This window comes from Mytilus californianus, unplaced genomic scaffold (assembly GCF_021869535.1).
Source record: "Mytilus californianus isolate M0D057914Y unplaced genomic scaffold, xbMytCali1.0.p SCAF_2, whole genome shotgun sequence".
Lineage (NCBI taxonomy): Eukaryota > Metazoa > Mollusca > Bivalvia > Mytilida > Mytilidae > Mytilus > Mytilus californianus.
The window spans coordinates 102,598,669-102,623,846 of record NW_026262668.1 but is presented as its reverse complement, the minus strand read 5'-3'; the positions used below and the strand labels follow the sequence as shown (position 1 = coordinate 102,623,846).

Sequence of the window (25,178 nt, the reverse complement as noted above, 5' to 3'; positions counted from 1 at the left end):
TTTATTATTTGTTTGCATAAAAACATAATTACATTACAAAATTGTGAATATACAGTAATAATATTGTCATTAAAGGGATCAAAGTAATGTCTAAAGCTAATATTTTCTAGCTAAACATTTTCCCTTGTCCATTTTGTTTATCATCTCTTGAAATAGTTACACAATTTTTCATTAGCAAACTATAGAATAAATACTCACCAAGTAGAACACTCATCATAAAACTGATGTAGTCAGCATCTTCATTTGGTGTATGATCCAATGTGGAATACCTAATTTTAATATATTGTAGATTTTATATGAACACCAATCAGATGCAATGTAGTTATACTATAAAAGATATAAATTCTTTCTTTCTCTAAACATTTATATATAAAGTCAGAAATTATGTTAAATAACAAGGTGAAGATCTCATTCATGATTTCATGCACATATATATTTTATACTCTTTCTTTTAATATTTTTGGGATACTGATCAACATCATTAGCATTTTCTATATTTGTTGAAAGTAGGTTCAAAACAATAGAATTACAAAACTTGAAGGCGAGTTTTCTTTGAAAGATATTTGTCACAGCCTACAGCTGATCCTTCAGTTGATTAATTTCATGAGTTTTATATCCACAAATGAAAAAAGCTATTACAACTGTTTTCATTTGAGGATATAAAAAATCACAAGTATATTAGGTACAAGAGATTCACCAAGAGTTTCATTTAAATCAAGTCACTTGTTTAAGAGGAGTTGCAGATAAAAAGTGAATGGATAAGGAAACACAATGATGAACCAACACCAGGATCATTATATATAAACTGTCGCTCTCATCAAAACTGTAATATTAATAAAAGGAGTACAACTTCCCTTCAACTTCAAAATTTGTGCAATTACATAAATTGTTGGGTTATAATAAGGTGACTTGTGTTAAGAAAACATACAATGTATATAAGAAAAAAGTTTACAGCACACAAAATCTTACAAATAAAAATAATCATTCAAAATATATTTGATGTTTTATATAAAGGTTATTATCACTATTTTCTTTAATTTTCCTTTGATCTTTCTGTGTGATAATTACCAATCTCAAGCTCCTTGACTGATATGGTTTTTACTCGTTAGAGTAGTGAGAATACACAGATGTCATTAGCCAATGTCACTGACATTGCCTAGGAAAATAGTGATCAAAAGATTATTTATAGTCTTTCAATTCATGTAATTTCATGGCTACATGTTATCGCAGGACTATTACTGATTAATGAGATGGTAGACAAGAAACTGCCATACTTTTCAAAACCGTAGATAATCTATAATGAATTTACATCTCATTATAATTCCATTACAAATGAAGAAATTATCATATATCAAATGAACTACTCCTTTTTTCTTTCTAAATCTTTGAACATTTCACATTGATCACACATTTATGCCTGTATGAAGTCAGGCTATCTTGACTATGATTTGTACATTGTTGTTTGACTTTGTTGGTACGTTTGTTTTGATTTTAGTTAACATTTACTTGCATACCTATGATGAACTATCTGCAGAATATAAAGAGCAGAATGAATAGGAAAGACTACATTTCTCACAAGATTAGCATACACCTTTAATGAGCTCTTCTGTAATTGAGGTACATAAAACACAAGCTCCAGCAAGCTCTTTTGAGACTGAACATCAATCTTCAATATATCTCCATTTTCTACAAATATGTGTGAATTAAAACAATAATGTGTCAACTCAGCAAATTATATAATATAAGACTTATGGAATCAAGGTCAAATCATATTTAAAACAAGAATGTGTCCATAGTACACGGATGCCCCATTCACACTATCATTTTCTATGTTCAGTGGACCGTGAAATTGGGGTCAAAACTCTAATTTGGCATTAAAATGACAAAGATCATATCATAGGGAACATGTGTACTTAGTTTCAAGTTGATTGGACTTCAACTTCATCAAAAACTACCTTGACCAAAAACTTTAACCTGAAGCAAGACAGACGGATGGACGAACGAACAGAAGCACAGACCAGAAAACATAATACCCCTACCAGGGCTTCCAAAATTATTTTTAGCCAGCCGGACATTTTATATATTATCCCGATTTTAATCCCTTAAGACTAAATAAACAAAAGGCAATTATGGTAATCAGTTGCCGAGTTGGCCATCCCAATGATTGACATTAAAAAAAAAACGATATTAAACTTTCTTTGATTCAAATTCGAAGTTCTGACGTAAACTGTTAAATTGGCAGTGCATCTTTCGAAGTGTGCAACATCAGAGTACTTATATCTGCCTTAGACTCTTTATTTGTGCAAAATAACGTTGTCAAAAACTTTACTTTCGTTTTTAAATCACCGGATGTTATCTTGACAATGGTAAAACATGGACCAGAGATGGATACGTAAATTCCGTGTACATTTGCAAAGCATGAATGAGTGTTAGTAGCTCTTTCTACGTTATTTCTTCAAGAAAATATTCGAAATAAAAGTGACATAAAGGTAACAATGACAATTTAACCTTTTTTTGAAGAAATTAGGATGCATAATTAAATTTAACACCTGCGCACACGTGTACTAGTTCAAACAGAGACATGTCTCTGGTTCATACAACGTGGTTAATGACGATTTTTCATTTTCACCTTTTTAATTTTTTCATCAAATCATATTTGTAAACGTATTTCTGATTATTTAAATCTTTTTGACTAAATTAATTAGATGCAAACTGCTGAAATGTAAGAAAATCATTTTGAATAGACCGATCAATGTCCGGTTCAAAATAGTGTACCTGTCACCTGAACAGGTAAATTTCAGCTGTTCGACAACTAATTAGCCTTGATTAAAATGAGAAGGTATTAAAGTAGGGGTTGTTTTGATAGTAGTTAATGATCATGTCACTTTATGACCGGAAATGTGTGGCATAAAGGTTGGGTCAAAAAGATCGAAAATTATGTTAAAATGACCGTCTCTTAAGAAAGCCTTGAAAACTAAAAAGTAGATGACCGTTTCATGCTTTGCCTAGCCGGACTTTTACCGGACATTATACAAATGTTGGATAGTTGTCTCATTGGCAATCGTACCGCATCTCCTTATTATATAATCATAAGCACTTCCCCCCCTAAATATTTTTGTCAACAACCACTTTATAATACTAACCTGCAGTTTTACAGATAAACTTATTAAGCTGTTGTAACAAAATCCAACAATTCTGGCATGCCGCTGTTTTCATCACTTTCAGTATATGCGTTGCCATCTCTTGGTTACTACTAACCATATCAATGAAAAGGTCAGGTAGAGAGTTCATAAATGTATCAATGATATCAGCTCTACAACAGAAAAGGCCATGGAGAGTGATCATAATTGTATATGTTATAAAAGAACAGAACTCTAATGTCCCCCACATTGCACATTATCTATCCAAGGATCAAGAGAAATAACTAAAAAAAAATTTTTTTTTGTTCTTTAAAACTGTTGATAAATATCTTAGAGAAATGAATGCTTCAGAGCAAATTCAATGCAATTTCCAATATAATCAATATTTCCAAGGGGCATAACTCGTTAAAAGTATTTGATCAGCACTTATTTTCGAAAGTGTCAAAGACATTGCTGATATAAATTTCATAAAGTTCTGGCAAGAATTGTACACATGAGAGCACAAACGATGCAATTTTCCATATATTTAATATCTCCAAGGGGCATAACTCTTTTAAAAATAAAAGATTGACACAGATTTTCTAACTCATCTAAGACATTGATGATATAAACCTATAATATAAATTTCATAAAAATCTGGCAAGAATTGTACACATGAGAGTGCTCACAAGGCAATTTTCCATATAATTAATATTTCCAAGGAGCATAACTCTTTTAAAAATAATTGATCGACACAGATTTTCAAACTCGTCCAAGACATCGCTGATATAAACTTACAATATAAGTTTCATAAAAATCAGGCAAGAAATGTAGACATGAGAGCACTAACAACAATTTTCAATAAAATTAATGTTTCGAAAGGGGCATAAATCTTTTTAAAATAATTGAACAGCACTGATTTTTCAAACTCGTCTAAGACATCACTGATATCAACCTACAATATAAGTTTCATAAAAATCTGGCACGAATTGTACACATGAGAGCGCTAATGATGCAATTTTCCATATAATTAATGTTTCCAAGGGGCATAACTCTTTTAAAAATAATTGATCCGCACTGATTTTCAAATTCATCCGAGACATTGGTGTTATAAACCTATGATATAAGTTTTTATATAATCTGCCAAGAATTGTAATGTGAGAGAGCTAACAAGACCCCCCGGTATTTCTATGTCCCAATGTCTCTATATGGGACAATAATGATATCAGCTATACAACAGAAAAGGTCCAGGAGAGAGATCATAATTGTAATAATGATACCAGCTCTACAACAGAAAAGGTCAAGGAGAGAGATCATAATTGTATTCATGATACCAGCTCTACAACAGAAAAGGTCTAGGAGAGAGATCATAATTGTATTAATGATACCAGCTCTACAACAGAAAAGGTCTAGGAGAGAGATCATAATTGTATTAATGATACCAGCTCTACAACAGAAAAGGTCATGTAGGTTGCAATTCTGTAAATATAGACAATGCAATTTCCCATAGGAACTCCCACTGTGCCACTTTTACTGTGAAGTTTCGTGAAAAATTACATCCCAGAACGGAAGTTGATATGCTTTACTATTTTATTCAAAGGTCAAAATATAGGGCTGTGCGGCATATTTTCAACATTTATATGCCCTGAACTTCTAAGAGTTTAAACTTGTACTAAAATTCTATACTAGCCCTAGCCTAATTCCATTTTTGGACCTCCTATGAATTAAATTTTAGGCACTACCATGTTTTTCTATACTAGAAACATTCCCAAGTTATGTCTCTATGAGATGAAACACAGAGATCACATCTGGGAACCAGTACGTTAACAAATTAACATATCTATGAATATTATATATCTCCCCAAAAGAGGCGTGGCTTGTGAAACAGCTGTATTTACAAAGTTCAACCTGGAGAGAGGTCATAATTGTATTAATGATACCAGCTCTACAACAGAAAAGGTCAAGGAGAGAGATCATGATTGTATTAATGATACCAGCTCTACAAAACAGAAAAGGTCATGGAGAGAGATCATAATTGTATTAATGATACCAGCTCTACAACAGAAAAGGTCAAGGAAAGATCATAAGCTCTACAACAGAAAAGGTCAAGGAAAGATCATAAGCTCTACAACAGAAAAGGTCAAGGAGAGAGATAATAATTGTATTAATGATACCAGCTCTACAACAGAAAAGGTCAAGGAGTGAGATCATAAATGTGCCAATAACATCAGCTCTACAACAGATAAGGTCAAGGAGAGAGATCATAAATGTGTCAATAACATCAGCTCTACAACAGATAAGGTCAAGGAGAGAGATCATAAATGTGTCAATAAACATCAGCTCTACAATAAAAAAGGTCAAAGAGAGAGGTCATCAATATACTTTTGATACCAAAGGGCAATAATAAAATGTTACTGTAGAATTATATATTATCTTCTATCCTACAAAGGCAACACTTTGGACTGCTTAAAATATCTTTTATAATCCTAAGAGAAAGCCAGTCTATTGAACTGAAATATTTTATGCAATAATACTATGTCAGTTCAGCAATATTCATGTTGGTTATAGTAACTGAATAAATAATCATTTGTGATTCCAAAGTAATACATACCCAATTTTCTGTTTATATTCTTGGTGTAATACAATTTCAGCAAAGAAATTGAACAATAACTTTTTGTCGGCTGATAATGGATGACTTCTCTTATACTTCTGTATCATTACACCAACAATACTGTCTACATCTACTGCAATAAAATACTATAACAGTCAAACACATTTCCATTTAAACATGACTAAATTTTGCCTTATGCAAAAAGTTAATATTATTTTATACATGAAACTTTTTAAGCAGTATGGCTTCCTGCTAAATTTCACACTAAGGCAATATTAAAGTCTTTCAACATATCCTCAAATTCACAGTAACACATGTTTACGTTAGTCTTTGTGGTTCATCAAATTTATAATGTCATATTTCTTGCATGTAACTAAATTATATACTAGTCAAAACTGAATACTGTAAACCGGAAAAATTATGTGGCAGTTTTATTTTCGCTATTTTCGCGGTAAGAATTGAAACGCGGAAATAAAATGATCGCGAAAATTTCAAGGAAACTCTATTCATAAGATGAAAACCATTCATGTACGTATATGAATCGGATATGTATAGGACCACTGTATAACACTGAGTTTAAATAAGACAGATCTATTCCTCAAATTATAACTATATTTCTAAATGAAAAGCAATGATACAAATCCTGACTTTTACTCAAGTTAATCTTTTAAAACATGGAAGACCTCCCAAGCAAGCGGACAATATGGATATTGTTTTGTAAACAACACTCACTACAGATATGTAAATGACACCTGTTCAATCAGTTTTAAAATTATTACCTTATTGTATCTACTACACAGATTAATCAGATTAAAAGATCGATTAATTAGCATTAATCCTGACAGCATTTAATTCAGTCTTAATTATAGGTCTTCTTTACTGTTTATTGTGTATGTGTTTTTACAAGCAAACATGACACAACTTTTAATCTCCTTTAACATTAATGAACCGAAAACAAAAGATTTCTGATTGATTTTATCACTTGATATAAAGTAGACTTCCTACATGTCTATTCCTAATTTCTTTCAATTTTACCCCTTTAATAATTTTACGGCTGTAACTAATAGATTTCAATTATACTGACACCTGCCTTTCTCCGAGGGCAATCAGTATACTGGCAGTTTTCAGTAAACATATAAATAAGTAAGAAAGAAATAAAAGAAAGAAAATTGTAGCAAGTCTACATGTAAAGCTGTTCACTTTCTAAAGCATTTATGAAAATATATATATAGGCCACAAGGATATCGTGAATTCAAAATGGCGCGAAATTAGATTATGTTAATAAATCGCGAAATAAAGACGGCGCGAAAATTTTCCAGTATACAGTATTCATTTTCATTATGAATGTCCTTTAATCTAAAATATTACCCTATCATAAGAAATTTGTCTTCAATATGTCTAAAATGTGTTATTCTGGACAATGTGAATTTAAAGGTAATATGTACAAATATCAAAATCTTAGGACTCAATATTATAGTTTTCGCCAACTCTGAAATTCTTTACCCTGTGACTGAAATGAAATATGTAGGAATAGACCATATAATAAAATGCTCCGCTGGGGTGCAGCTTGATACGACCGCAGAGGTCGAACCCTGAACAGTTAGGGCAAGTATGGACACAACATTCAAGCTTGATACAGCACTGAATTTGGATTGTAATTAAATATTTGACACAGCATAGATTTCTGACACAAAAATGAATGTGGTCTGAGAACTTAAAATTTTTTAATTTACCTATTCAAACCATATCATTATTATTTGCTTTTATATATAAATCAGAAATAACCAATTTAAAATGGAAAATTTTATAGAGAAAAAAAGGAAAAAAAATCCCCGCCCCCCCAAATTTTTTTTAACCCCCTTATGATTCATCACCCCCAAACTCAATCCCAGCCTTCCCTTTGTGGTATGGTACCTTGCAGTACAATTTCAGAGAGATCCATACACTTGAACACAAGTTATTGTCTGGAAACTAGAAAAATGCTTGTTTTTTGGCCCCAAATTCCTAAACGTTTAGGGCAATTACCCCCAAACTCAAACCCAGCTTTCCCTTTGTGATATGGAACCTTGCAGTACAATTTCATAAAGATCCATACACTTACACACAAGTTATTGTCCTGAAACTAGAAAAATGCTGGTTTTTTGCCCTTTTATGGCCCCTAATTCCTAAAATTTTGAGGGAATTACCCCCAAAATCAATCCCAGCCTTCCCTTTGTGGTATGGTACCTTGCAGTACAATTTCAGAGAGATCCATCCACTTGAACACAAGTTATTGTCTGGAAACTAGAAAAATGCTTATTTTTGGCCCCTTATTCCTAAAGGTTTTGGGCAATTACCCCCAAGCTCAATTACAGCATTCCCTTTGTGATATGGAACCTTGTAGTATAATTTCATAAAGATCCATACACTTGAACACAAGTTATTGTCATGAAACTAGAAAACTGCTTGTTTTTGGCCCCTTTTTGGCCCCTAATTCCAAAAATTTGGAGGCAATTACCCCCAAAATCAATCCCAGCATTCCCTTTGTGATATGGAACCTTGTGGTACAATGTCATAGAGACCCATACACTAACACACAAGTTATGTCTGGAAGTTACAAAAATGCTTATTTTGGCCCTTTTTTGGCCCCTAATTCCTTAACTGTTGGTACCATAACCCCCAAAATCAATCTCCACCTTCCTTTTGTGGTATTGAACCTTATGGTAAAATTTCATAGAGATTCATTCATTTAAACGTAAGTTAGAGTGCAAAAACCAATGTGTCTTCGGACGACGACGACGACGCCAACGTCATACCAATATACGTCCTCAAATTTTTTTTGCGGTCGTATAAGAAAATACAAGCGCTGTTTTGTGTGTTTTTTGCTGTGCATGTACTGATTTTGTGTCATGGATGGATACCCCATATCCTTTGTTTTTTTATCATACCTCTTTTTCTTTCTTTTTTTTTTTATCTTTTTGGAGTTCAGATTCCACTGCATATATAGACTGATACAAGACACAAGTAAAATAAAATATGTGACTTTGTTATTATGTGAATAAGAATTATTAAGGATTTACAAGTCTTTAATGGGAATATACAGTACATGATACTATCTAAAGATTACTTTAAGTTCATCAAAAATAAAATCATATTTTAAACAAATTCCACAATTTCCCCCATCTTTCGACAAATAACCTTGTTTGTCTTTAGAAGGATAAAAATATTCCAATATTTCTAAACGTCTTTTCAAAAAATTAAGAAAAGCACGCACAGATACAAACAGTCTGTCTTACTGTGTGATCTTTGCATAGTTAGGCCAAAAATAAAATTAAGATTGTTTGATGTTGCCAACCTATCCACTTGAAAAGCAGCCTACCCTAAAACATTTATGACACAAATCGTTTGAAATTTTTTAAAAAGTTTTTTTCATGCTCTAATGTCATTTTCTCGTCTAAAACATGTAACTTATGTTGCTGGAAAATAAAAAATCCCTTCCTACATACCCAACCCTACAAGGCATGGGTGGGCAACATCAAACAAAGAATGTGTTAAAGGTGGCCTTAATGTAATATTTTGCCTTTATAGTACAATAATTGAAAACTCAGTTATCTGAATTCAAAACACCAAAAACTAGTCTTTTTTCAAAAATATTCTTTAATACTTCAAAAACAAAATACCACCAATTAGAAAATTCTCCCCAAAATTGTTTAATTCCAGTGCATTAAACAAAAAACTTGTATTCTATAGTTTCTACCTCTTTACAACTGGCACATTCATATGTGTCTGCAAGTCTATATTTTTTCAAGAAGATAGTTATGAGAGACTATTCTCTGTCAAATTATATTTCGGAAAGCTTGTAGTTACTTTCTATAGTATATTCAAAATCCAGTGAATAAATAACCATTGCTCTTTTCATTTCAATCATGCTCATGAACTCATGTACAAACAAGAATGTGTCCGTAGTACACGGATGCCCCACTCACACTATCATTTTCTATGTTCAGTGGACCCTGAAATTGGGGTCAAAACTCTAATTTGGCATTAAAATTAGAAAGATCATATCATAGGGAACATGTGTACTAAGTTTCAAGTTAATTGGACTTGCAACTTCATCAAAAACTACCTTGACCAAAAACTTTAACCAACCAAAAACTTTATCCTGAAGCGGGACAGACGGACGGACGAACGAATGGACGCACAGACCGAAAAACATAATGACCATAAATGGGGCATAAAAAAATTTCTCTGTGACCCTGATCTTATAGATGTTGACTCAAAATCAAAATGGATCTTTCTATCATTACCTAAGTATGGTTGCAATCCACTGTAAGATTTATCTACTATAACCAAAAATAAGTACTAATTTCAATCAAATTTTAGCAACTGTGATCTCAAATCTAAAATTTGTTGATCTTATAATTCATCATGGTTAATCTTCTCATTAAATGTAACTATACATCCAAATTTCAAATAAAAAAAATATTCTAAAAGCTATCATCCAGAAACCCCTTTTCTCCACTAATTTGAGTCTTTTTTCTGTATCTGTGACCTTGACCTTGAACATTTTCTTGCCAAATTCTTTAGGATGTTTCCCTTATTACATGTAGATGTAAGAAGATGTGGTATGAGTGCCAATGAGACAACTCTCCATCCAAGTCACAATTTGTAAAAGTAAACCATTATAGGTCAAAGTATGGCCTTCAACACGGAACCTTGGCTCACACCGAACAGCAAGCTATAAAGGGGCCCAAAAATGACTAGTGTAAAACCATTCAAACAGGAACACCAACTGTCTAATCTATATAAAAAAACGAGAAACGAGAAACACTTATGCACCACATCAACAAAAGACAACCACTGAACATCAGGTTCCTGACTTAGGACAGGTGCAAACAAATGCAGCGGGTTTAAAAGTTTTAATAGGCGCCAACTTTCACCCTACCTGAAAGAACTTGGGATCTTCTTATTAATATAAGTGATCATATATTCAAGCTATGTTATCTTCACGATTTATCAAATTAATTCAATATATAGTTACTTGTATTAGAACGTTTGACCAATCTATTAATTATTTCAATAACAACTCTCGTTCGTTGTCTATCTTGAGAATCCTGGCTGAGAACATCTTCTAGATACTTCACAACAGTTATCTCCCATGTATCCTTTAGGTCTTCTTCACCAGACAGAAAATGTGTCATGATGTCACAGACTGCTACATTTAGGTTACACACAGCATCCTGTAAATACATGCAACCAAACACAATTTAGAAGATGTCTGTAATCATGGTGATCCAGACTTTGACATATGGTAAAGAAAAATTTATGGAAGAATGTGAACTGACCTCCATGTGTAATTGGTAATTCTTTATATTGTTGGAATGCTATCCAATCAAGATACAGCCACCAGAGTTCAAATGATGTGGATATAAGCAATTATAGGTCACTGTACAGCCTTCAACAATGAGAAAAAAACATACAATATAGACACCTATAAAAGGGCTTGACATGAAAAATGTGAAACAATTCAAACGAGAAAAATAACAGCCTTATGTATAACTTTACAATTTACTAAAAACAAGTATGACAGACATGAATCAACAAAAAACCATTCAATTATAGGTTCCTGAATTTTGGGACAGGCACATAAAGAATGTGGCGGGGTAAAAACTTGTTTATAAGCATTCAACAGTGGTCTAACAGCACAACATAAGAACAAACTGTTAAAATAAGTTCAGTACAAAGCACCAAAAACAAACAGCTGCGCCATGAGCACATGATACGCCCTTTGCTTTTTTGAAGAATAAAGTTCAGTAACTTCTCAATGTCATTTCAGAAATTTATGAAAAACTAAAGGCAGGTTATCTTAATAGATATAAACAAGTCACCAAAGTTTCATGAAAACTGCTCAAAGCACTTTAAAGATGTTGTCCGAAAACTGGAAAATCACCCCCTTTTTCTGAATAAAATCCCATAACTCGGAAACGTAAAATCTAAAATTTATAAAAATCAAAAGGGAGCTTATGTCAATAGATATAAACAATTCACCAAACTTTCATGAAAACTGCTGAAAGCATTTTTGAGTTATTGTCAGAAAACTGGAAAATCCCCCCTTTTTTAATGAATAAAACCCCATAACTCGGAAACGTAAAATCTAAAATTTATAAAAATCAAAAGGGAGCTCATGTCAATAGATATAAACAATTCATTAAAGTTTCTTGCAAATTGGTGAAAGTGTTTTTGAGTTATTGTCCGATCAAATTGGTGAAAGTGTTTTTGAGTTATTGTCCGATAACTGGAAAATCCCCTTTTTTAATGAATAAAACCCCATAACTCAAAAACTTAAAATCTAAAATTTATTAAAAACGAAAGAGAGCTCACGTCAATAGATATAAACAATTCACCACAGTTTCATGCAGATTGGTTAAAGCCTTTTTTAAGTTATTGTTTGACATGTTGACGACAGACGGATGGACAACTGTATACCATAATACGTCCCGTAAAAGGGCGTATAAAAACCAACAATTAACATAAAAACAATAGACACAAAGCACCGATATAAGAGTACTCACAGTTAGGGAAAGTTAGTTTGATACCAATTACAAGTAATAAATAATGTTTTCCCAGACTATGTCTGCCCTGTTAAAATCTATATTGCACGACCATTATTTTCGAGGACTACACTTACAAAAACACATGTAAAGCACAAAGAGATATCTAAACTTGATATGACAGTACTGATTAAAAGTATTTAATACTTATCTGATCTTTTCCTTTCAGTTTTCTCGTTTCTATCATGTACCACTTTCTGCTATCTTTGTGATACTTAATGTGAACAGTCATGACAGTTGTGCAGGTCTTTGTGGTATATGTGGACTTGTATTTTAATACTGCTTCACCCAAAAATTGATGGACATTATTCTTTCATTTCTAATCTGTTTTCAAACTATAACTATTCTTACCTGCATAGATTGATTGTCTAGCTTTTCTTTTTTCTTTGCTACGATGTGTACAGAATAAGGAAAGTCTTTCATTAAATGATTTTTTAATTCTGTGAAGTAGCATTTCCGCAACCAGCCTTTCTGTAATATAAAAATAAACTAAATTTTGTATAAAGAAAAGCTTTCTCTCAATCACTGATGTCTATTTCCTGTAACCTTAGCAGCAATCCTGAAAGAGACTGATGATATCAATTTGTAACAGTTATAATGTAACGTTTTTTTCTACAGAAAATAGTAATATCTAATTTTAAAACATGGAATTGTCTAATTTCAATCATGTTCATATTATTTTAATCTAGTATAGTAGATTTTTTCTGCTTTTCACGGTTGTTTAAATTGGTAAAAAATTGTCATTGAAGGGCAATAACTCCTATAATAAGAAGTAATTTGATGGTAATAGGCATACTGGCATTGTTGTACATCTTCTACTTCTGATTTTGTTGTTGTTCAAAGTTTCTGTCCATCTAGTATGGTTTTGAAGAGAGGAGACAAAAACACTATAATTGGTAAAATATTTTCATTTAGAGATTTAAACTCTGTACATTTTTTAATGCTAATGCAATTTTTATGCAAGAATGAAAAAAAATCATCAACATGAAACCACAAATAAAGTGGAAAACCCAATTCAATGTACCCTTCCTATTACAATGTAGTATTATGAACAAGTAAAATATGTGTATGTTTCAATGTTTAAGTTACTGAAATTATATCTGATAACCATGCAGTACTCTCAGATCTGTACTTAGTGTCTTTTTGTTGTGGGGATGTTTAAGTACCTGTCCACTTCCACTCTGTGTTTTTGTTAGATGTATTTCTATTTGTATCCATCTGATGAGTTAAGCCTTTTTCAACTGATTTTTATAGTTTGTTCTTATGTTGTATTGTTACACCACTGTCCCAGGTTAGGGGGAGGGTTGAGCGCTCACAAACATGTTTAACCCCGCCACATTCTTTATGTGCCTGTCCCAAGTCAGGAGCATGTAGTTCAGTGGTTGTCGTTGGTTCCTGTCTGTCATATTTGTTTTTCGTGAATTATTTTGTTATAAATTAGGCCGTTAGTATTCTCAATTGAATTGTTTCATATTTTTCATGACAGGGCCTTTTATAGCTGACCATACCGTATGGGTTTACTCATTGTTGAAGGACATACGGTTGCCTATAATTGCTTATTTCCACTTCATTTGAACTTTAGTGGATAGTTGTCTCATTGGCAATCATACCACATCTCCTTATTTTTATAGTGTATATGTTGAATTAACTAATAAAGCACCTGTGCCTTATTTGTGTTGTTTAAACGGTTGTCTGATTCACACTGGTTCTCCATTGAAGGGTTCACTGGCACATTGGTCATAGAACTTGGGTATTTCTTTATAACATACTGACATAATAACTGTATCACATTCACTACACTGGTTCTTAATGGCAGGGAATCAGCTGTAACCAGGGCATTCAAACCTAAAACGACATAATAACATAATAATGACATATTATTCACTACCAGTCAGGGGTTAAACTTATACAAGTCATGATTATTTACTTGAAGGTGTAAGTAATATTTACCTGTAGAAGTAAATTTATAAGATTTTAATTTTCATTTCAAGATTTGAATAATGTCCCCTTAATCTTATCCAAAAATTTACTTATACAAGTAATTTGTTTTTACAAGGTCTTAAATTCTCAAGTTTTGGTAGGTCAAAACATGCTTATTCATTTTTTTCTGGTTTGTTTATATGTATTTAATTAGAGTTCAACCTTTTATCTCAAGAACTAAACAAAGATATCTACTGGGCATAGATGTTAAGTAACTGTGCACGGCCTTCAAAAAGGGGACTTGTAAATTAAATGAACAGTGTTTTCACATCAACAGACAAATGAGATTTTCATTATCCATGAAATTATACATTTATGAATAGTAAAGACAACTATTAATGACAGACAATTAAACACTCATTTACAGCAATGTAATCAAAAGAAATTCAAGAAAAGAAGAAACTATGACTTTTTTACTTGTACAAGTTTTAAAAAAAATCTGAATGCCTAAAGAATATAACTCTCCTTCAAAAATAATTTACCTGTACAAGTATATAAAGAATGTGTCCATAGTACACGGATGCCCCACTTGCACTATCATTTTCTATGTTCATTGGACCCTGAAATTGGGGTCAAAACTCTAATTTGGCATTAAAATTAGAAAGATCATATAATAGGGAACATGTGTACTAAGTTTGATTAGACTTCAACTTCATCAAAAACTACCTTGACCAAAAACTTTATCCTGAAGCGGGACAGACGGACAGATGGACGGACGAACGAACTGACGCACAGACCAGAAAACACAATGCCCCTACTACTATAGTAGGTGGGGCAAAAAAACATTTGTTTATGTATTACCCCTGACTGACTACATTGATTCTTAGTGGTAGAGAATCAGCTGTAACCATGGCTCTCAGTCATAAAACTTTACTCAGTACTCAAGAGTACAAAACAAGCACTCAAAACACCAAATTAATATAAACCAATAAAATGCTCCACTGCGGCGCAGCTTGATATGACCGCAGAGGTCGAACCCTGAACAGTTGGGGCAAGTATGGACACAACATTCAAGCTTGATACAGCACTGAATTTGGATTGTAATTAAATATTTGACACAGCATAGGTTTCTGACACAGAATGAAAGTGGTCTAAGAACTTAAAAATTTCTAATTTACCTATTCAAACCATATCATTATTATTTGCTTTTATATATAAATCAGAAATAACCAATTTAAAATGGAAAATTTTTAAAGAAAAAAAAGAAAAAAAAAATCCCCCCCCAAATTTTTTTAACCCCCTTATGATTCATCACCCCCAAACTCAATCCCAGCCTTCCCTTTGTGGTATGGTACCTTGCAGTACAATTTCAGAGAGATCCATACACTTGAACACAAGTTATTGTCTGGAAACTAAAAAAAATGCTTGTTTTTTTGGCCCATTTTTGGCCCCAAATTCCTTAACGTTTAGGGCAATTACCCCCAATCTCAAACCCAGCTTTCCCTTTGTGATATGGAACCTTGCAGTACAATTTCATAAAGATCCAAACACTTACACACAAGTTATTGTCCTGAAACTAGAAAAATGCTTGTTTTTTTTGCCCTTTTATGGCCCCTCATTTCTAAAATTTTGAGGGAATTACCCCCAAAATCAATCCCAGCCTTCCCTTTGTGGTATGGTACCTTGCAGTACAATTTCAGAGAGATCCATACACTTGATCACAAGTTATTGTCTGGAAACTAGAAAAATGCTTATTTTTGGCCCCTTTTTGGCCCCTTCTTCCTAAGCTTTTTTGGTCAGTTACCCCCAAAATCAATTCCAGCTTTTCCTTTGTGATATGGAACCTAGTAGTACAATTTCATAAAGATCCATACACTTACACACAAGTTATTGTCATGAAACTAGAAAAATGCTTGTTTTTTGCCCCTAATTGGCCCCTTATTCCTAAAATTTGGAGGCAATTACCCCCAAAATCAATCCCAGCATTCCCTTTGTGATATGGAACCTTGTGATACAATGTCAGAGAGATCCATACACTTACACACAAGTTATTGTCATGAAACTAGAAAAATGCTTGTTATTTTCCCCTTTTTGGCCCCTAATTCCTAAAATTTGGAGGCAATTACCCCCAAAATCAATCCCAGCATTCCCTTTGTGATATGGAACCTTGTGATACAATGTCAGAGAGATCCATACACTTACACACAAGTTATGTCTGGAAGTTACAAAAATGCTTATTTTTGGCCCCTTTTTGGCCCTTAATTCCTTAACTGTTGGTACCATAACCCCCAAAATCAATCCCCACCTTCCTTTTGTGGTATTGAACCTTATGATTAAATTTCATTGAGATCCAATCAATTAAACTAAAGTTAGAGTGCGAAAATTAATGTGTCTTCGGACGACGACGCCGCCATTGTCATACCAATATACGACCACAAAAATTTTTTTGCGGTCGTATAAAAAGCAGATAAAAAGCTTTACAAGATATAAGATACATGTATAAAGATATTCAAGTTACCTTTTCCAGTAAATGCTCCAATACTGCTCGACTCTATCCAACATTCAATTAACAGTGGTATAATCAACTGAACAAATCTTTTCAAACCAGGCTCATCAGATAGTGACACTCCTGGGTTCTTCTGTGACACTGTGTTCACCTGCGACCTGAATATATATATACAAACAAAATGTCTAAATAAATCAATTATAACATGGTCAAAAGAAAACATCATATCATGTTAGTGTTTATATAGGTTTATTGTAATGAATGTTTGTATGGATATTTAGATATATATCAGCATGCAAAATTGACAATAGACCAACATATATTTTATTTTTAAATCAATTCATTTGTTACAAATTAACTGCACCATATTTATTATAGTACAGGGGAACAATTGTTCACTTTATGGTATTAGCATGAAACTTGGCAAATTGAAAGATTAAATGGAATAGACAATTTTCAGATATGGAACCATGTAAAAACAAATCCAATAAGGCCACCAAATTAAAGATGGCTAACATAAGGTACTGGGAATAACACAATCTATATGAGCCATTGCAGATAGCATCATTTGCATCATGTTCAAGCAATATATCATTACATTTACATAATGTTAAAAGGCCATGGGGAGAATATATTGATACTGATACTGCACATTTATATGTGTACAAATTCATTATAAAATAAATACAGATTTACCTTCATAGAAATGCCAATGAATTAAGCTTACCTTTGAACAAATGCTGGCTGCTGCCATCTTGATATAAAATGCTTTGGCCATGGCTGGATCTGAGTTATCACATCTTTCTTCCATCTAACAGATTTTATGCCCTGGTTGACAAAAACTATGGATGTTTTTCCACTTGCATCAGCATCATTCTCTAAAATAGCTGACAGTAATTTGTGCAATCTTGTCAACACTTTAGCTCTCCACTTATGAGATGCCATTTTAAGATTTGGGTTAATAGATAAAGCTGATGAACCAGATTTTGTGTCCAACCTTTGACGTGATATCTGTTCAATAAAATTTGGCAGAATTTGATTACTGTTGGTGATAACTAGCCTGGGGAAGTGATCTAGTAACAGATCCAAGATCTGCAATGAATCGGATTGAATATCCTCAAAAATATGTGTCATAGCACAACATAAATGAGCTCCAATGATGTGGAAGAAAGGGGAAATGTATTTTTCAGTCACCCCCTTGAAAAGGACCTTTAAAAGTTTGATATTTGCCTGTCTGACAACAGGATCTTTATCCACAAACAACTGGGCTGTTCTTTCCATCACTGTTACTAGGTTTTGGGTTACGACCTCTGGATGCAATGACAACAGCTCTCTTAAACCCATAACTGCATCATGTCTCGTGGTTGTACTGTAATGCTGAAACTGGTTTAATAATTCCTAAAATAACAACAAACAAACAAATAAATAAATAAAAGAAGTGTTGGTATAATATAGAAATTCATGCTTAAAAAAGTAAAATGTGAACAAGGCCTGGATAAATTTAACCACAAGAATAAACAAACCTGATTCGGTTTGGAAGTTTGGTTGTTACTGAAGAACACTTATTACAAAAGGGATATCGTATCCTCTTTTTATTGGTAATGTTATTTATATAGCCCATAAATTTGTTTTGAGCCATAACCCCCCAAAGCAAATCCTAACCATCCCTTTGTGGTATGGAAACTTGTAGTATAATTTCAGAGAGATCCATACACCGTTCCACAGTTATTGTCTGGAAACTAGAAAATGCTTATTTTTGGCCCATTTTTGGCCCCTAATTCCTTAACTGTTGATACCATAACCCCCAAAATCAATCCCCACCTTCCTTTTGTGGTATTGAACCTTATGGTAAAATTTCACAGAGATCCATTCACTTAAACTAAAGTTAGAGTGCGAAAACTAATGCGTCTTCGGACGACGACGCCGGACGACGACAACGACGACGACGACGAAGATTTTTTTTGATAATTTATAAGCTACAAACTGATACTAAAATTGTGTTTAGTTCATTGTAAGCAAAGATAAACTGTTATCACAGAGATATGTCTTGTCTTTTTGTAATTTTGATAATGCAAATGTTGAAATTAAAATAGCAATACTTTAACATGTAAGTTATGAAAATATTCAAAGTCGATGAACCATGACTGAAGGTACATGGCTAAACAATCTCCATGGAATGAGATGTGCCAATGCTAATACAACTGCATACCAAATACCATTGACTTATTATAAGTCGTTCCCTTTAAACAAACCTAAACACAAACATTAACTTGTAAACTATGTAAAAGTTTCAAAGTCAATAAACCATGGTCAGGGGTGGGGCTATATAATCTCCATGGAAACGATACTTGCAAATGCAAAAATCATTGACTTAACATTAGCAGTTCATCTTAAACTGATCCAATCACAAACTAATACATGTAAACTAAGCAAAAGTTTCAAAGTCAATAGACCATGACTGAGGGGGCGGGACCAAATATTCTCCATGGAAATGAGATGTGCTAATGCTTATACAACTGACCACCAATTAACATTGGCCTACCACTAATGGTTCCCCTTGAACTGACTTAATCACAAACTAATACATGTTAACTAAAGCAAAATTTTCAAAGTCTATAGACCATGACTAAGGGGTGGAGCTAAATAATCACCATGGAAATGAGATATGCCAATGCTTATACAACTGCATACCAAATATCATTGACCTACCACTAGTGGTTCCCCATAAATTGACCTAATCACAAACTAATACATGTAAACTATGAAAAGTTTCAAAGTCAATAGACCTTGACTGAGGGGGCGGGGCCAAATAATCTCCATGGTAATGAGATGTGCCAATGCTAATACAACTGCATACCAAATATCATTGACCTACCACTAGTGGTTCACCATGAACTAGACCTAATCACAAACTAATCCATTGTTGATGCTGCCGCTGCCGCCGCCAGAAACAGCATACCTATGTCTCGCTTTTTGACTCCGTCAAGGCGAGACAAAAACTGAGCGGTCAAATTACAGATTCAATCCAGTAAAATAGTACAATCCATGCGATAGTTAAATTCTATTTTATGCATTGTTCTGCATAAAGTCAGTTCCTTTTTTTACAATATTACATAAAGAACAAGAGCAAACATTGCATCAATATATTTAAATATAAAGAATGGTGATATTAAAAAACAAAGGAATTAAAATATACAAAAAAAGTTTGCAATGTCCTTTTTAAATCTGTATAATGAATCTGTTAGGCTCAATAAATCTGTATAATGAATCTGCTAGACTCATTAAATCTGTATAATGAATCTGTTAGGCTCATTAAATCTGTATAATGAATCTGCTAGGCTCATTAAATCTGTATAATGAATCTGCTACGCTCATTAAATCTGTATAATGAATCTGCTAGGCTCATTAAATCTGTATAATGAATCTGCTAGGCTCATTAAATCTGTATAACGAATCTGCTAGGCTCATTAAATCTGTACAATGAACCTGCTACGCTCATTAAATCTCTCTATATAATGAATCTGCTACGCTCATTAAATCTCTCTGTATAATGAATCTGCTATCTCATTAAATCTGTATAATGAATTTGCCAGTAGGTTTTTACCAAGAAAGTTGAGATCTGAGTAAATCTCCGGAACAATATGAGAATGACACTGTAAATGTTAATGTGCTATCATTTGTCAGTAGTTACATTGATTCATGTAACTAAATATAATATCTCCAAATTAGTACTCAAGTCTGTCTTATTGCTTTTCCAGAGTTGTTCAATCATTTAAATACTGTTTATTCATTAATATTCAATGGATACTAATTTTCGTGGATTTCGTGGGTACAGGGAAACCACAAATTTAAATATTCAACGAATTGCAAATGTTCTCAAGGAATGTATGCAGACTTTGTCAAAACCACGAAATTCAATATCCACGAATATGCAAGTTTTCCTCATACCACGAAAATTGGTACCAACGAAAATAAATGAATCCACCGTACACCATATATATATTGTACCCCCCCCCCCCCCCCGTATTAACAGCAAATGCTGTGAGAGAATTTAGCCGATTTAATGACCCATATACTCCATTGAGGAGCATAAAATAGTTTAGATTTCTTCATGAGAATTTTACAATGAGAGCCAGATGGTCCAAGTGATAAAATTCTAGATCTGTAGTTTATGTTTCCAAAAGGAAAATGCCAATATGACTGAATAATTGACAATAATCTGATCTGACTAAAAACCAAGTTCAAATTTTGGTAAATTGATTTGGCCTGTTGTAATAATATCAAGGGTACCAATTTGACTACACCAGATGCACATTTTAAGAAAAAATGTCTCATTAGTGATGCTCGAGGCCAATGTATACTTACTCCAGCATTCAGTTTACGTTTAGTGCTTGGCTCTGTGGATGTAGCAGTTTTTATTTTTTGTGTCACTTGTATTGTCCTTGTGTGGAAGCTTGTGTTGGTCACATTGTCAGCCTTCTGTATCTTCTTTCCTACTTTAAACTTGACTTTCTGAAAATCTTTTTGAGAATTTCTCTTTTTCCTACTCTTTGGCATTGTTTAATGATCTGCAAATAGATAAGTACAAATATTTAGATCTTTTAACTGGTACTGTATATCTGTAGTTTAAGCTTTTATGAGCTTTATCGGGCTACTACAAATCATCTTCCCTTGAAATTTTGAATGAAATTTCATTTTTTTCTCTCACTTATTTAAGTAAGTCTAATATCTAATATTTTGCTGACATGATAAAGAAGTACTGTTGAATATATTTAGCAATATTTTTTTGTGTGAACACATACTGGTGAGTTCTGATAGCTTCTATGGGCCATTCAGATACCCTCAGAAACAAGATTCCCGGAACGTCTCGAGAAGGATTGGCTTCATCTTAAAAAAAATATATATATATACATATCATGCATATAGTATTTTGAAAATTTATTTATACAGAATAACAAATAAACCTACCACTAAGTTCTTCAAAAAATTTCCAAAAAAAAAAATGAAAAAACAATTTCCAAAATATCATTCATCATTTGTCATTAATACAATGTCTTTAAAAAATCTATGAAAATTACCTTTTACCTTTAATCATCTTTCCAAATATTTAATAATGGACAGTCAATTACAAACTATATTTATATATAATTTTTAAAGTTAGAATTTAATGCTATATCTATTTTTGACTATGAATGTACTAACAATTTCTATCAATTGTGCAAAACAACTCGAAATTTGGATTGTGATAAAATATTTAACATGGCATAGGTTTCTAACACTGAATGAATGTGGTCCAAGAACTTAAAAATTAGAAATTTGACATTTAACTATCATGGTCCAATATCCAAAATCTAAATACATGGTTAGATATAGCATACAAAGAACCTCAAAAATTAAATTTTTTGCTGAATTCAAACAAAATTTAGTTTTGAAGCCTTTGGACCTCAACATGGACCAATCTGATAACGAGACCCAAAATCCAAATCTAAATACATGGTTAGATTCAGCATATAAAAAACAGAACCCAACAAATTCATTTTTTGTTGAAATCAAACAAAGTTTAATTTTGGACCTTGATTTGAACCAACTTGAAAACTGGGCCCAAAGTCAAAAATCTAAATACATAAAATTGAGAATGGAAATGGGGAATGTGTCAAAGAGACAACAACCCGACCACAGAACAGACAACAGCAGAAGGCCACCAACAGGTCTTCAATGCAGCGAGAAATTCCCGCACCCGGAGGCGTCCTTCAGCTGGCCCCTAAACAAATATATATACTAGTTCAGTGATAATGAACGCCATACTAAACTCCAAATTGTACACAAGAAACTAAAATTAAAAATAATACAAGACTAACAAAGGCTAGAGGCTCCTGACTACATGTTTACATTCAGCATATCAAAGAACCCTTGAAATCAATTTTAGTTAAAATCAAACTAAGTTTAATTTTGGACCCTTTGGACCTCAATGTGGACCAATACAATACGGGTACAGTCTTGTTACTATGGATGCCTTAATTGGACAAGATGTCAGACTGGTCCCACTGTTGTCAGAGTGTGATTAACACCTGCTCATCTGTGATATTACCTGTGCAATACCTGCTGGAAGGACGTAAATCAATCTGTACCTGCTCAATTAAATTTAACTTTACAGGTACAGATATTTAAGTATTTATGGAGTATAGATACCTGTAAAATATTGTATTGTCTTAATGACAAGAATTACAATAAATAAATTGCTTGGCCCCTAATTCCTAAACTGTTAGAACAATAACCCCCAAAATCAATCCCAAACCTCCCTTTTGTGGTATGGAACCTTGTGGTGCAATATCATAGAGATCCATACACTTATACTCAAGTTATTGTCTGGAAACCAAACGTCTTCGGACGACAATGACAACAATGACAACAATGACAACAATGACGCTAACAACATCATAATATCATACGACCACAAAAAATTAGTTTTTTGGCATAGGTTGAATATATATATCTCAAATGTTTTCATACATTAAGGTTGTGGACACCAGGCTTAATTGTCTTCATCTCCTTCTTCTTCAGAGTTTCAGCTTAGCTTCATATCAATGAAGATTACGAACTGTTACATTTTGTATATATATATATAAAGAGTATGTGATCAAAAAATAATTTTTGTAGATTAACTTTGATTAAGTGATATAATCAAGGTAACAAGTGATTAAAACATTTTTTTTTCATTGATATTGTTTCATTTAATTTGCGTTGAGAACATTTGGTGTCAACTGATCCTGTAAGGATTCATCTGTTGGACATGCTACAACATCATATGATTTCTCCCAAATTTGTTGTATCTGATTACCAAATAAAAACATTGAATCCAGGTCTGTTTGCCCAAAATCACCTTCGCTCCCATTTCACATTCGCACCCCACACGTTTGCAACCTGGGTCTGTTCGCACCGTACATGTTCGCTCCCATTTTAAAGGTTATGTTTTGAATAATTTTTAAATCATGCTTTAGTTAGTGTATTGCTATAAAATCAAGAAAATAATTATTTTATTGTATAAAGTGACATTCTAAAAACATAAACAGGTTTTGTTTTGTGAATTATTTTGACGAAATGAATAATAAATATTGTCATTATGATCAAAGGCCAAGTCGTTTGTCTCTAAAACTTGTAAAAGATAGGTGGAAGATACCAAACGGCTATCAAACTAATCATCATTACATTGCTACAACAACATCGAATAAAACAAAAACCATGCTACAAAGCACGTTTATTAGGTGCATTTCCATGAGGGTCTCAATGGGGTTTACAGAGAGAATAGAGGACTCATACTACAGAAAAATGGGCCCAAAAAAAAAAAGAAAAGATAAATAGGCCAAAAAAATTCCATTTATAAAGAATAATGGGGTGTTAAAACATAAAGAATACAGAAATGAAGGACCCAACATCCAGACCCTCTACCATGATTGGCGTTGTTGTATATATCATACATGTCTAAACACACACGAGATCAAAGAGGCCAAGCTGTTAAAACAATTATCTTTCATATTTTCTATTTAAAATCTTCATTGTGTTTATTCCTTCCAAGCTAACTAGTTATAACAGCAATCATGATTTTCAAACATAACACCAATAAATACATTGTGTACCAATTAATAGCAATCATAATTAACATTTAATTATCAATCATTTAATTACCCAAAAAAAATATTTCATATAAAAAATTCGTTATTTATAAAAAAATTATTACTTTGAAAAAACATCTAATAATTCAACCTAAATTTGTATAAAAATAGGGTGCACACAAACCCAGGGGGCTAACGTGTAGGGTGTGAATGTGTCTTGGGAGCGAACGGACCCAATACCATAAACAATATTGAGTCTCAAACATTGGCTGATAAACAAAGAAAATAAATTATGCATCATTTTAAAATGAGTCCAACTGCTTATTCAACATAAGATTTTATAGCATTCAAAATGAGATCTAATTAGGGGAAGCTCATCTGAACAATAAGGCAGATTTTGTATCTGATAAGGAATCAGATACACAAATGAAGATTAACCATGTTAACAATAAATAAGCTGACTTTCAATCATTATCGTGTATGGCTTTTTTTTATTAAATAAAATTATAATTTAATCATGTTAAATTATACATGTAGATTGTAGTACAACTGTATATATTAATGTATAATAATTATAAAGTATAAAGAGGCGTTTTACAATCCAGGTAGGAAAATGAACAAAAAACAATTACATTCTTGTGAAATAGCGTTTCTCTGTAATTTAAACTGTTAAATATTTCCCGACCGTGTAAATTGTCTCTTACGTACTTCTTTTATTCACTTTTTGTTAGAGGCTTATCTACTTTTCTTCATCTCCACGTGGGTATGATAGGAAATGGAAATGTCAAAATAAATTGACAAAATTCAGAATCGGTAAAAAAA

General features: G+C 32.7%; 1 protein-coding gene across 1 annotated transcript in view; it reads right to left on the bottom strand.

The window, feature by feature from the left end:
• LOC127730610 (testis-expressed protein 10-like) overlaps window positions 1-25,145 on the bottom strand; it is a 36,891-nt gene extending 11,746 nt beyond the window's left edge. The window contains exons 1-11 of the mRNA XM_052239074.1: window positions 25,065-25,145; window positions 21,112-21,314; window positions 17,474-18,144; window positions 16,759-16,904; window positions 13,981-14,165; window positions 12,672-12,791; window positions 10,751-10,949; window positions 5,731-5,863; window positions 3,144-3,313; window positions 1,515-1,686; window positions 199-269 (exon numbers count right to left, since the gene is read on the bottom strand). Coding sequence (XP_052095034.1) covers window positions 199-269; window positions 1,515-1,686; window positions 3,144-3,313; window positions 5,731-5,863; window positions 10,751-10,949; window positions 12,672-12,791; window positions 13,981-14,165; window positions 16,759-16,904; window positions 17,474-18,144; window positions 21,112-21,303 — 2,059 coding nt within the window. The 5' untranslated portion in view covers window positions 21,304-21,314; window positions 25,065-25,145. The remainder of the gene's footprint in view (window positions 1-198; window positions 270-1,514; window positions 1,687-3,143; window positions 3,314-5,730; window positions 5,864-10,750; window positions 10,950-12,671; window positions 12,792-13,980; window positions 14,166-16,758; window positions 16,905-17,473; window positions 18,145-21,111; window positions 21,315-25,064) is intronic.
• Between the last annotated feature and the right edge of the window lie 33 nt (window positions 25,146-25,178).